At 40.7% G+C, this 13,983-nt stretch overlaps 1 protein-coding gene across 3 annotated transcripts in view; it reads right to left on the reverse strand.

Moving 5' to 3' along the window:
• The window catches only part of LOC116055140 (integrin alpha-3-like), a 61,428-nt gene that overhangs the window by 8,333 nt on the left and 39,112 nt on the right, over positions 1-13,983 (reverse strand). For all 3 annotated transcript variants that reach the window (XM_035997061.1, XM_035997062.1, XM_035997063.1), the window contains exons 15-25: positions 10,279-10,415; positions 5,088-5,231; positions 4,500-4,597; positions 2,366-2,534; positions 1,930-2,016; positions 1,666-1,745; positions 1,495-1,572; positions 1,119-1,221; positions 855-1,031; positions 278-412; positions 25-135 (exon numbers count right to left, since the gene is read on the reverse strand). In XM_035997061.1, coding sequence (XP_035852954.1) covers positions 25-135; positions 278-412; positions 855-1,031; positions 1,119-1,221; positions 1,495-1,572; positions 1,666-1,745; positions 1,930-2,016; positions 2,366-2,534; positions 4,500-4,597; positions 5,088-5,231; positions 10,279-10,415 — 1,319 coding nt within the window. The remainder of the gene's footprint in view (positions 1-24; positions 136-277; positions 413-854; positions 1,032-1,118; positions 1,222-1,494; positions 1,573-1,665; positions 1,746-1,929; positions 2,017-2,365; positions 2,535-4,499; positions 4,598-5,087; positions 5,232-10,278; positions 10,416-13,983) is intronic.

Below are 13,983 nucleotides of genomic sequence, written 5' to 3' on the forward strand. Positions count from 1 at the left end.
CTAAATGTGATGAAGTGTTGGTACCTCGATCAGGGTGGAGTTCCAGAGTCTGGCTCTGACTGTCAGAGTCGCTGAGTTCTTCATGTCGACTAGCGGACAGACGACCTTCACACAGTTAGCGCCACGAACACAGTCCTGCACACGCACGCACAGACACACAAACACACACACACCATCAGTTACTACATGTGTTCTCCAGCCCATGAATCAAATCTAAACCCTCCCACAGCCTTTTGAAAAGGTAAGAAGTAAACAGCAGTAACAGGTGTGTTGGTACCAGAGTGTAGGACTTCTTCTTCTGTCCCTGCAGGTGGAGGACAGGTAAAGTTTTTTCTCCCTGCTTCTCCGTCTTCTCCTTCACCTCCTCCTTCAGACTCCTCTTCTTCCTCTTCTTCGTCTCGTCATCTGACAGCTAGGAAAACAGGAATTTATGAACGACAGCTCATCTTTTTTCTACAGCCAGTTTAAAACAACACAAGTTGAGCCAAAGTGTTTTCCAGTCGAGGCAGCTGCTTTGAAATCTGCCTCAATACAAAGAAACTACTTTAAAAAGTACTTCAACTACGATACAAAATGCAATACAAAACTACAGACATGATAAAACCAAAGTCAAGTAAAGAAACAGGAAATCAAAACAACAGTCAACAAGTCCAGAGGACGTGACAGACTGAAGAGAAGAGAAAGGTTGGTCTTCTTAAATTCTCCTTTAAGGGTATTTGCATATAACTGATCCTCATGTGTTTCATTTCAAAATGTTCAGAACAAACTCAACCTTCTGTGAATTGAGATTCAAATCTGTCCCAGAGCATTGGTATGCCATAGTTACCCTGAGGCTGAGGCGTTGCTATAGTTACCTTGAGGTTGAGAGGGTTGATGATGTTGCCGGGCGGAGCGCAGCGAGCCTCCGATGTGCCATTCACGCGGATCTCTGTGAGGTACAGCAGCCACTTCCCATTGGTCGCCTCCCACGGCCAATCAAACTCCAGCTGCAGATAGCCTAGGTGACCCAGCGGCTTCCCGCTGCTGTGCACCTATCAGAGAACAGTTAACACCTGGCTGTCTGTCTGCGTGTCTGTCTGTCTGTCTGTCTGTCTGTCTGTCTGTCTGTGTGTCTGTACCTGGAAGGTGAAGAGCAGCAGACTGCCGATGTCCTCCGTCTGCTTCATGGACGACTCACCAGTCACATTACCGCTGAAGGAGGCGGGGCCTGGTGGGTTGATTCTGTCAGGATACAGGTGAGTTCATCAGGTCAGAGGTCAACTTTAAAAACTCTTAAGCCGCCTACACATGATCCACGGTAGAACGGCGAGGTAGAGCGCAGAGCAGAGAGAAAAGCACAGCTCAGGAACCTTCTGGAATTGGTTGCATCTTGAAAGGTCAGCGGTAACAAGGTAAGTGTAGCGCTGTGCCTAATTGGGCAGCAATGTTCTCGGCCAACGCAGAGCGGTTTTACCGCGGATCATGTGTAAGTGCTTTAGACTGAGTGGTACTTACAGAGTGAGAGATGTCTGCAGTGAATACTCCACCAACATGGAGACCGAGACAGGAAGCAGGTCTGACTGCTCGCTGAGCCTGAAGACACACAGAGACACAACTCAGTACCTGTGTGTGTGTGTGTGTGTGTGTGTGTGTGTGTGTGTGTGTGTGTGTGTGTGTGTGTCGTACGTGGACAGCTGCAGCCCAGACCGAATCTCTCTGGTGTCTAAACTGATCTCAGATGTCTGAAATATGATCAACACCTGAACCTGAAATACAGAAAGAGAAGGAGGATCAGGTAGATGCTAGATCGATACACGTCTCAACGTCAACGCTTCAAGCTTCCAGTCCGTCACTGCAGCCGAAGACTGACTGTAACGTTGTTTAGTGGCATATGCTGCCGGTATAAATCTCTAATAAAGGCTTCTAAAAAAAGCCAAGAAAGTTCTGTACCTTCTGGTTGCTTTTGAACGGGTTCCCCAGCTCACACAGAAGAACAGTGTCCTCAATAGAACACTCCACCGCTGCCGGGCCGTCACCCTGAAACACAAAAAGACACTGGACTGACTGAAGTAACTGGTCCAAGTCAAGTCCCGGGTACTTCAGGGTAAGTCATAGTCAAGTCTTGGGTTGTGACAGTTTATATAAGTCAAGTTTCAACTCAATTCCAAGTCCTACTGGGGTAAGTCCATGTCAAGGTTTTCATAAGGAAATTGCAAGTCTTTCAGGTTTCTGAACACTTTAACATGTATTGGTAGCCTATTCCCAATAAACCCTTCCAGTTTGTGTTTCCATACTGTAAAGTATGGTGTCCCTCAAGGATCAACACTCGGTCCACTACTCTTCTCTACCTACACGGTCATACTCTGTAAGTTAATTGTTTAACTACCTTTTTTCGGACTCCGGAGTATATCAGCGATGGTGGGATGCTAGCGTTCAAAATGGCATTGTGAGCGTCCTCTGCTGGTCGTCCCGGTGAAGGTGTGTTGCTGACGTTAACCTCCAGAAACAATCGGTTAATGCTGGAGTCGTAGTGCAACACTTGACTGTCCTTCTGCCTGGAGACAGACACGTACACAAATCACAACATGACAGCAACAGTCTGAGGTCATCTGGGAAAATCAGTTAGGAGATGGCCTGGTTAGGACAAACTTTGTGATGTGAGAGAGCTGCTTATCATCTGTTAAACCAACACCACCCTAAATGCAGGACGAACTGTCAGAGATGTTTTAAAGCGCCCATATTATGCTCATTTTCAGGTCCATAAATGTATTTTGAGGTTGTACCAGAATAGGATTACATGGTTTAATTTTCAAAAAACACCATATTATTGTTGTACTGCACATTGCTGCAGCTCCTCTTTTCACCTTGTGTGTTCAGGTCTCTGTTTTAGCTACAGCGTGAGGCATCGCACTTCTATCCCATCTTTGGTGGGAAGCGCACATGCGCAGTAGCTAGGTACTGGGCTACTAGCTAGAAGCTAACGCTGCTTTAGCTAATACCACATCAGCTAGCTGTTTCTCCAACTTCGGTCAGTACAAGGCAGAATTAGCCAGGAGACTTCTTCTAAACGAGGGCACACTTCCAACTTTGCGTGGAATACTTGCAGACGAGGGACATGTAAGTAGTTCTTTTGTATATTAGGATGAACTTGTGTGTGTTGTAGCACTGTTTTGGCAGTGAGTCACCTCATTCTCAATGGCAAAACAATGCTACAACACACACAAGTTCACCCTAATCTACAAAAGAAATTGTATAGAACTACATACATGTCTGCAGGTATTCCATGCAAAGTTGGAAGTGCACCCTCATTTAGAAGAAGTCTCCCGGCTAATCCTGCCTTGTACTGACCGAAGTTGGAGAAACAGCTAGCTGATGTGGTATTAGCTAAAGTGGTTAGCACACACCAAATGTTTTGGCCGATGACGTAGACGGCCTTGTAGATTTTGACCAGCTCACCCGGAGACTGAAGGCAGGATACATTCAGAAACCGTATCTCCCTCAAAACAGCATGGATGGTTTGTATGCGTGTGGAAGCACCAGAGACACAAAATATAACCCCAAATCCCAGAAAAAGTGTTTTTTTCATAATATGGGCACTTTAAGTTTATTATTGGTCCAAATCTACAGACAAGACCCAAGTAATTTAGGATGATTAAAAGTAAAGTCTCAAGTCAAAAAACATGTCTCATCTTCCAATAGGGTAAGCCCGAGTCAAATCCAAAGTCAAGTCCCTACTTCAAGGGAAGATTTGGGTCAAACAGTCAAGTTCTTTAGAGCTAGTACACGTCAACTTAGAAGGAAAGTAGTCAACAAAGTCCATATCAACTTCTGGGTCTTAAATGGCAAATCTAGGTAAAGGTAGGTCCAAGTTAAATCTTAGGTCAGTCAAGTCTTTTAGGGTACGTTCAAGTAAAGTAGTCAAGTCTTTTAGGGTAAGTTCAAGTTAAGTAGTCAAGTCATTTAGGGTAAGTTCAACGTAACTCCCAGTTCTTTGATCAGCTAGTGTTTCAGAGAAAGTCCACATCAAATCTCCAGTCAAGTTGTCAAGTCCTTTACAGAAGTCTAAAGTAAATTTATATGACAAGATGTGCATGCCGAATGCTAATGCTAACAAGGTTACACTAACATTTTAGGAGCAAACTAATCTTGCAGTCAGCAGTGGGAGTAGTGGTAATGTTGGTGGACTGACCAGCTAATAAACTGCTGAACTCTCGTGTCACATGATCCACAATAAAACTGATTCATGCATGACTAATGATGAAATATACCTGAACTCTGCTTTAGACCACCCCTATATTTCTTTACTACAACTACTACAACTACTAAAGGTAGAGACAAAGTGCTTCTTTGAATCATACTGCAGTTCTACTTCTCTCATTAGAAAACAAATCTACTTGATATGATCAATATGAACAATCAATTGTTACCTTGAGCATCTGTTTGTTGAACCCACATAACGGATTTGTTTTAGCACAAAGACAGAAAAGCTTTCTCAAAGTGGACCCACAGTCTTCACTTACATGGCAAAGGGTTTCTGGTTCTCGTCTGTGAACTGGGCCGTCATCTGCAGGTTGCAATGGCAGCGGTTATCAGAACCACAGGCCTTCTGGATGTGGATCTGAAACATCAACGAAGGAACGAACAGATGAGGACAGCTATTATAGTTTGACAATCTATGTGTTAATGAAATAAAGTGAACATCTTTCTAACATTTACAACTTTCAAACAGACATTTATGAATCCAGTATTTAATCTGTGAGGGGGGGGGTGCAACAAGAACTGTGTCTATGTTGCTACATCGGGGGTTAAAGAACACAACAGGAAGTGAGAAATAAAAATATATTTATGTAGATTTAAAATTTGGAGCTTCTGGCTTTAACAAGGTCTCATTCTCTAACAGATTAGTTGTTCAGATGTCCATGAATCCTAAAAAAAAACATCCTTAAAGAAGTGTTCTAGAATATGCAGAAAATTTTGAACAATACAGGAGAATCATAAACCCTACATTCACCAGAATGCAGGAAATGAAGTGTTTGGCTTCACATGTTCATATGTATAACTCAAAGCAGTTCTCTGGAGTTCAAAGCTGACGTGTATTAGGTTCTGACCTGGGTTCTGATGGGCCGGGGCGTCTGGCTCAGCACCGGGAAGCGTTTCAGGTCCTGGACAGCGTTTCTTTTCTTGGGAAGCTTCTCGTACAGAGAGACGTTCAGGGAGAACACCAGAGGTTCCACTTTGTCTCGGATCGGACTCTGCAGAACACAAACACACAGAACAGAAACTCAACAACAATTTTTACACGGGGAATGTTTAAAATTTGAAAAGTGAACTACACATAGTTAATTCTATAATAAAACTTCCACAAGTTAAACCCTTTTACCGACGACATACAGATGTTCTTTTTACTTGTGTTTTAGACATTCCCTTCAGTTCATACCTACTACCAACCTCTGAATACTGTCAGGTAGAAAATTATTGTGTGCTTTGTATATTATATGTGCAGTTTTTAAATCGACTAGATGACTGAATTTTAAAGCGTGTGTGTATAATAAATAGTGGTTGGTTGGTTCGTAGTAACCCAATCTACTTGCAGTTCTTATTAAAGGACAATTCCAGTGCAAAAGATTAAAAAGATAGATTAAAAAGACAGTAGCGTTCATGTTTACATGTGGGCGCCATCTTGGAAAACAGTCATGAGCAGCCGAACCACGAACGCTGTGTTTGAGCTATGTTACTGGTTACTGGTTGCACGGCGTCAGGGGCGGATCTACCAGGGTGGCATAGGGTGGCAAATGCCACCCTAAAAGAAAGCCTTGCCACCCTTGCTGCCACCCCAGTTGGCAGCAACGAATTAAAAGTTATGGCCGATTTGACAATTTATGAGCGTGAATCTCCAATGTCCGACTGCAGTGAATGCAGCACGAGATGACGCCAGAGCGGCAAGAGCCTGATTTGTTTGGAAAACTGAGCAGCGCGAAGCGAGGGAGCCAGGAGTCGTGAGGAAAGGAGACACAGGAGGAAAGAGGTCAAAACGGATTAATTATCTATCAAGAAATGAAATTATAACAAAAGCACAGTGCTAGCATTGTTGCGATGCTGATTTTGAGATGATAAAATCAGGTTGAAGAACGTTATTTTGCTACCCATAGCCTACATATAATGTTACTTAGGTCTGACGTTTGTTCTGTGTAAAGTAGGCTACAAAATGTATATATGAGTAATATGAGGTGGAAGGAGAGAGAAAAGAGGTGGAAGGAGAGAGAAAAGAGGTGGAAGGAGGGAGAGAAGAGGTGGAAGGAGAGAGAGAAGACGAAGACAAGGTGGAGACAAAAGGGCAACAGAAAGGTGACAGAGAGAGAATACGAGGCCAAGGCGACCAGGGACAGGAGGAGGTGGAGAACACCACAGCGGTGAAGATATGGAGGGAGAGCATCACCAAGATGAGGAGGGAGAAAGCGAGAGACGAGATACCGTGCAGGGCTCAGACAGTGAAAGGGAAAGCAGAGAGCTGGGCCATCACCAACGAGCTCCAGTCGAGCTGCTCCACATGGTATGGAAACTGTTGCTGCATATATACTAAGTTACATATGAATAAGAACAACAAATGACAAAGACGGACATTTTTATAAAATTTAAGAGACATTGCTTAGACATTAAATAAATATAAAAATTCATGTTTGCTTAAATATGAATAATTAGGGAAAGTTGTCAGTGTGAAAGTGTGAGATGGGGAGATGAGTTTTTATATTTTGTGTAGAATGTATTTTAGATCTATTGCTCAGATTAAATTAAACAAATTAAACAAATGAACCTAAAAATACTCTCCCAGGCTACAATGTTAGTGTGTGTTAACACAGTCTGATGGTTAGAACTAATCAGTGACAGTTCCTAATCTTGTACACATGCTGCCTGCAGCGCTGCCTCTCTGACACAGTCCAAAACTGTTTGCTTCCCCTCTCACACATCTGCCACTCATCACCTGTGTCTTACCTTAATGTCTTTCCTGTGATAATACTTCTATCATACTTCTATCTCCTATTAAGTGAGATCACATCGTATGGTCACTTATTCCTAATATGAACTGTTCCACATGAAACCTCAAATGCAAGACATTGATTGCATGAGATTAAGTTTGTCTGTCTGAGTTTGTAAATGGCAGCCTGTGCCCTTTTGTAGTGTGTACATACTATTTCTCATCAAACCGTGATAAAATTCAGTATATATACGTCTGCCATATGTTGCCACCCCTCAAAAATTCCTGCCCCCCTCTCGCCACCCTATAAATATTTTTCTAGATCCGCCCCTGCACGGCGTTTGTCGTTCGACTGCTCATGACTGTTTTCCAAGATGCCGCCTGCATGTAAACATGAACGCTACAGTCTTCATAATCTATCTTTTTAATAAACTGTCTGTACACTTACAAAGTTCTCAATGCTTCAGTTTACATGTAGGGACCCTCATTATGCTACTGTGGAAGTGTGGTGCTGTTTTGAGCCTTGTTAGTGGTATAAAATAGTGATTTACCATGTGCCCCGAAAGCTAGCATTAACTGCCGGTTTGCGGAGCTTGTTTAAAGCTAGAGACACATTTGATTAGCATGAAAACAGATCCCAGAGAACGGTCGACTCGGTACACCTATGTTATTAACCCCTAGGTTCATTTTGCGCCGGAAATGTCCTTTAATGGAAGGTAGGGGGGTCTTGTTTGAGGTTTATAGGATGTATACTTAACGCATTTGGATGAGATGATGTATGTTTATGTTTTCTGCATGTGTACTGTATGTTTACTGTGTTTATGTGCGATATGTTGCCATTTTTTGTTCTCTCGACTGCCCAAGACGGCTTTCTCCTATAGGAGTCAATAAAGGCTTATCTTATCTTATATTGTTACTTTTTTTAGTAAGACTTTAAACAGCATCAAGACACATGATGATGACTCCACTTTAACTGAACGTAAATGTGAGGAAACGCTGACGGTGTGGGACTTTCTCTCCGCAGGCAGGGTCTAAAATCTACTTTTTTGTCCACCAGCCAAATTGTCAGTGAATGTTGAAGTTTTTTTCCAGCCACTCAATTGATTAATGTTGTTTTTTTGGCTGGTGAGGGGAGCAAATCTACCAGCCATTTGTATATCTCACCAGTATTTGGCTGTTAGATGGTGCTAATGTTGAACCATGTCTGCAGGTTGATTTAAATGAAGTGAAACCTGCTGCCTGGAAAGAAATCCAGCTATTGGGTATGGGACCGGTTTGAAACAGCATTCACTGAGTCATCACAACAGAAATATACAGAAACACAAACACGCGCAGATAAGAAGGTTATAAAGATGTGATAGGACGAGTCCTGAACATTGTCAACTTTGACTCAACGTGCATTTAACAACTGACAACTCTTTGTGCTCCTTAAAGGAACAGTCTGAGGAATCATTATTTTTATATCAAAAATGTCAAACTGTTCCATTCAGACATTTCTCCAACAGAAAGTTTAGTGTTTTCTGTCTGAACGCTGGATGAGAAACAGGAAGTAAACTCTGATTAAAGCTCCAAAGAATCAGTCGCTCTTATCTCACACAGCACAACTTCCTTTCATTAAACCTTAAAATATCTGAAACTGCATCATAGTGCACATCTCATGTGTTTTTTCCTTCAGAAATCAAGAGAGAAACATTCAGAGTCAAACATGTTCGTGAGAACATTTGTTGTTATTAAGAAGTTAGGAAGTTGTAGCAGAGGGGACATTAGCTTTTATTTTCAGTTATTAAAAAAGGTTTTTGGTGAATAACTTGGGAAAGCCTAGTTAGCCTGCCTCTCTTAGTTATGCTATTATAACTCTAGACTGCTGTCGGAAGCTCCTTCCAAGGACACAATGAGCTGCTCTCTCTTCTCTCTTTTCACTTGTCTCCTTTTGTGTGCATCTTAGTCCCAGAAATGCTTGTTACTAACCTATCTCTGGGGAGTTTTCTCCCCGGAGTCCCTATGTTTCTTGTTCACCCAGAATATCGCCTTGGAATTGGGTGGCACCTACACCGGGGTCCTGGGTGCAGCTGACGCTATGGACTTACTACACCCTGCTACGCTCTGCGATTCCCCGCAGTGTCCGACTGCGTCCTGCCGCGTCCAACCGCGTCCACCCAGGCTGCTGTGCCACACTACACCCCGTAACGCCCTGCTGTACCCTACTATGACATGAACTACTACGACTACCATTGTGATCACTGTTTCACTATCTTTATTATGACTATTATTGCCACCATTCACCACTCCCCCAACTGGTGCCATCAGACACCGCCTACCAAGAGTCTGGGTCTGTCCGAGGTTTCTTCCTAACAAAAAAGGGAGTTTTTCCTTGCCACTGTCGCTATAGCTACTGCTAATGCTTGCTCTTGAGGCAACCACTGTAATAGTTGGGGCTTCGTAAACTACAGAGTTTGGTCTAGAGCTACTCTATCTGTAAAGTGTCTCGAGATAACTCTTGTTATGATTTGATACTATAAATAAAATTGAATTGAATTGAATTGAAAGATTCTCAGACCGGACATCAGATTTCTTTTTCATTTTAAATACATTTCAATAGGAACAATCATAATGTTTGTTCACAATAACTTCTGGGTAGAAAACTTCTGCAGAGGCGGAAGATTTGTGTCTAACTGCGTGTCAATCACTGCTCATGCACACGCATTCATTCTCCCTTGTGGGGGGAGGGGCTTAGGAGACCGTTTGGGTTTTAGCAGAAAGGGGGGGAGGGACTGAGAAGTTGTTGATGTTCAAATTCTTTGGCTAAGTCCTGGATCTTCACAATCCTACCCACAGCACCTTTAAGACTGACACAGTTGTCAATTTCCTGTTTAAATACAATGCTCCAAGGTCCAAACGCGCCTGGCTTTTAAAGGGAATGGGAGATGATCTCTGATTGGTTTATTGCATGTTACGCCCAAAACACACCTCTGATTAATGAAGACACTAAGTACAACCCTTTAGAACCATGTGTCTGGCGCCGGACCCTTTTCTCCGCCAGTAAACTAGCAAAAGTGGATTTGTACACACCCTAAACACACCTCACGCCGTGCGCTAAGATCGTTAAAATAGGGCCACATATCTTTAAACGTTACAGTTACGGCTAAAAATGACAACAGAAAGAAACTGATTACACATACATATCTTCAGAATTCAAATCAACGGCCACTGTCTAACAGGAAGTGATTGTTGTGTTATAGAGACGTCGACGATTCGGTTAATAACGTTTCCCTTCAGATAGTTATGAGTTATTAAAATCAACGTGTTCAGATGTGAGTGTGTCTCACCAGCAGTCCGACTCTCAGGGTCTCACATTGTTTTTTCGGCATTGACAGGTAACCTGAGTACACGCTCTTCCCATTGTTTCGGAAACGGAGGCGGGGGTTGAGGCTGGTGACGTCAGCAGCAACGGCAAAGTGGACGGCTGAGAGACAGACAAACAGACAGACAGACAGACAGACAGACAGACACAATATTAAAAACAGTTCACACTTTATATATATTTGTTAAATATCAACAACATCTTATTTTCGTGTAAATGAAGGTTTAAGACAAGTTAATTTCTTTAGCAGCTTCAAAACACAAAGTCAAGTCAAGGTGGTTCAGAAGAAAAGGTCACTAAGTAACAGACAGATGACAGACATATGCACCCTGCCTCTGGGACAGATGTTAGTGGTTTTAGCAACATCTGCTATCATTGTACGCTGAAGACATCACTCTATATCTTTCATTTAACCACATAAACTTACTGTTTACAACAATCCCCTGGCTCTTGGTCTAAAGATATATGCATGTTGTTTTGTAACCATGCGTTTGGTGAGTCAGTTTTTAATAATGAAAAGCTCAATGTTGGTTAATAGGTTTGCTAAGGACAAAGGGCAGCAGGTTGACCACATATGGACTAAAATTGTGTATTTGTATGATGATTAAACCTGAATATGGCACAGAGAATTATTGTATGTTGTATGTAATCCATCCAAAAGACAAAGATCTCTGCGTGTTTGACCTTTGACTGTCCAAACTTGACGATGTGTTGTTTAAATAATATAACGAAAACCCTATAACCATAACTGTCCCATTTTTATGCTGCATCTCAGTTAAACGTACGTCCCGACCCAGAGCGTCTAAAAGTGACGCCAAGTGTCCCGGCCAACCGCATCTAAATATGATGCTAAAGGAGACTTTTTGCAGCAATAACAAACGCCAAAGATACCGGACCAAGATGTGATGGAAGTGAGAATGTGTTGGACAATATGACAGATTGTCTTTAGATGTGAAATGCTGTCAGACTTTTCAGAGTTAGTCTGCCACAACATCCAGCGGCAATGTGTGTTTCCATTGTCTAACTCTGTTCTCTTCGGGAAACAACAACAACCTTGTAGCTAGCGAGCTACATGCTGAAAATATCAAGTTATGAAGACGATGTGGACGGTGCAACAAGTCAGACCTTCTTGGTTCTTTCACGGAATCATTGTAAAGATTTATAAAGAATATGTTTAGATCATTTCCTCTCTAACTGGGAGGTTTTATAAGAATATGTTTAGATCATTTCCTCTCTAACTGGGAGGTTTTATAAGAATATGTTTAGATCATTTCCTCTCTAACTGGGAGGTTTTATAAGAATATGTTTAGATCATTTCCTCTCTAACTGGGAGGTTTTATAAGAATATGTTTAGATCATTTCCTCTCTAACTGGGAGGTTTTATAAGAATATGTTTAGATCATTTCCTCTCTAACTGGGAGGTTTATAAGAATATGTTAGATCATTTCCTCTCTAACTGGGAGATTTTATAAAGAATATGTTAGATAATTTCCTCTCTAACTGGGAGGTTTATAAAGAATATGTTAGATCATTTCCTCTCTAACTGGGAGGTTTATAAGAATATGTTAGATCATTTCCTCTCTAACTGGGAGGTTTATAAGAATATGTTAGATCATTTCCTCTCTAACTGGGAGGTTTATAAGAATATGTTAGATCATTTCCTCTCTAACTGGGAGGTTTATAAGAATATGTTAGATCATTTCCTCTCTAGCTGGGAGGTTTATAAGAATATGTTAGATCATTTCCTCTCTAACTGGGAGATTTTATAAGAATATGATAGATCATTTCCTCTCTAACTGGGAGGTTTCATAAAGAATATGTTAGATCATTTCCTCTCTAACTGGGAGGTTTATAAGAATATGTTAGATCATTTCCTCTCTAACTGGGAGGTTTATAAAGAATATGTTAGATCATTTCCTCTCTAACTGGGAGGTTTATAAGAATATGTTAGATCATTTCCTCTCTAACTGGGAGGTTTATAAGAATATGTTAGATAATTTCCTCTCTAACTGGGAGGTTTATAAGAACATGTTAGATCATTTCCTCTCTAACTGGGAGGTTTTATAAGAATATGTTAGATCATTTCCTCTCTAACTGGGAGGTTTTATAAGAATATGTTAGATCATTTCCTCTCTAACTGGGAGGTTTATAAAGAATATGTTAGATCATTTCCTCTCTAACTGGGAGGTTTATAAGAATATGTTAGATCATTTCCTCTCTAACTGGGAGGTTTTATAAGAATATGTTAGATCATTTCCTCTCTAACTGGGAGGTTTTATAAGAATATGTTAGATCATTTCCTCTCTAACTGGGAGGTTTTATAAGAATATGTTAGATAATTTCCTCTCTAACTGGGAGGTTTTATAAGAATATGTTAGATAATTTCCTCTCTAACTGGGAGGTTTATAAGAATATGTTAGATCATTTCCTCTCTAACTGGGAGGTTTATAAGAATATGTTAGATCATTTCCTCTCTAACTGGGAGGTTTATAAGAATATGTTAGATAATTTCCTCTCTAACTGGGAGGTTTATAAGAATATGTTAGATCATTTCCTCTCTAACTGGGAGGTTTATAAGAATATGTTAGATCATTTCCTCTCTAACTGGGAGGTTTATAAAGAATATGTTAGATCATTTCCTCTCTAACTGGGAGGTTTATAAGAATATGTTAGATAATTTCCTCTCTAACTGGGAGGTTTATAAGAATATGTTAGATCATTTCCTCTCTAACTGGGAGGTTTATAAGAATATGTTAGATCATTTCCTCTCTAACTGGGAGGTTTTATAAGAATATGTTAGATCATTTCCTCTCTAACTGGGAGGTTTTATAAGAATATGTTAGATCATTTCCTCTCTAACTGGGAGGTTTATAAAGAATATGTTAGATCATTTCCTCTCTAACTGGGAGGTTTATAAGAATATGTTAGATCATTTCCTCTCTAACTGGGAGGTTTTATAAGAATATGTTAGATCATTTCCTCTCTAACTGGGAGGTTTTATAAGAATATGTTAGATCATTTCCTCTCTAACTGGGAGGTTTATAAGAATATGTTAGATCATTTCCTCTCTAACTGGGAGGTTTTATAAGAATATGTTAGATAATTTCCTCTCTAACTGGGAGGTTTATAAGAATATGTTAGATCATTTCCTCTCTAACTGGGAGGTTTCATAAAGAATATGTTAGATCATTTCCTCTCTAACTGGGAGGTTTATAAAGAATATGTTAGATCATTTCCTCTCTAACTGGGAGGTTTATAAGAATATGTTAGATAATTTCCTCTCTAACTGGGAGGTTTATAAGAATATGTTAGATCATTTCCTCTCTAACTGGGAGGTTTATAAGAATATGTTAGATCATTTCCTCTCTAACTGGGAGGTTTTATAAGAATATGTTAGATCATTTCCTCTCTAACTGGGAGGTTTTATAAGAATATGTTAGATCATTTCCTCTCTAACTGGGAGGTTTATAAAGAATATGTTAGATCATTTCCTCTCTAACTGGGAGGTTTATAAGAATATGTTAGATCATTTCCTCTCTAACTGGGAGGTTTTATAAGAATATGTTAGATCATTTCCTCTCTAACTGGGAGGTTTTATAAGAATATGTTAGATCATTTCCTCTCTAACTGGGAGGTTTTATAAGAATATGTTAGATCATTTCCTCTCTAA

The sequence above is a fragment of the Sander lucioperca genome, chromosome 21 (genome assembly GCF_008315115.2).
Source record: "Sander lucioperca isolate FBNREF2018 chromosome 21, SLUC_FBN_1.2, whole genome shotgun sequence".
Taxonomy (NCBI): Eukaryota; Metazoa; Chordata; class Actinopteri; order Perciformes; family Percidae; genus Sander; species Sander lucioperca.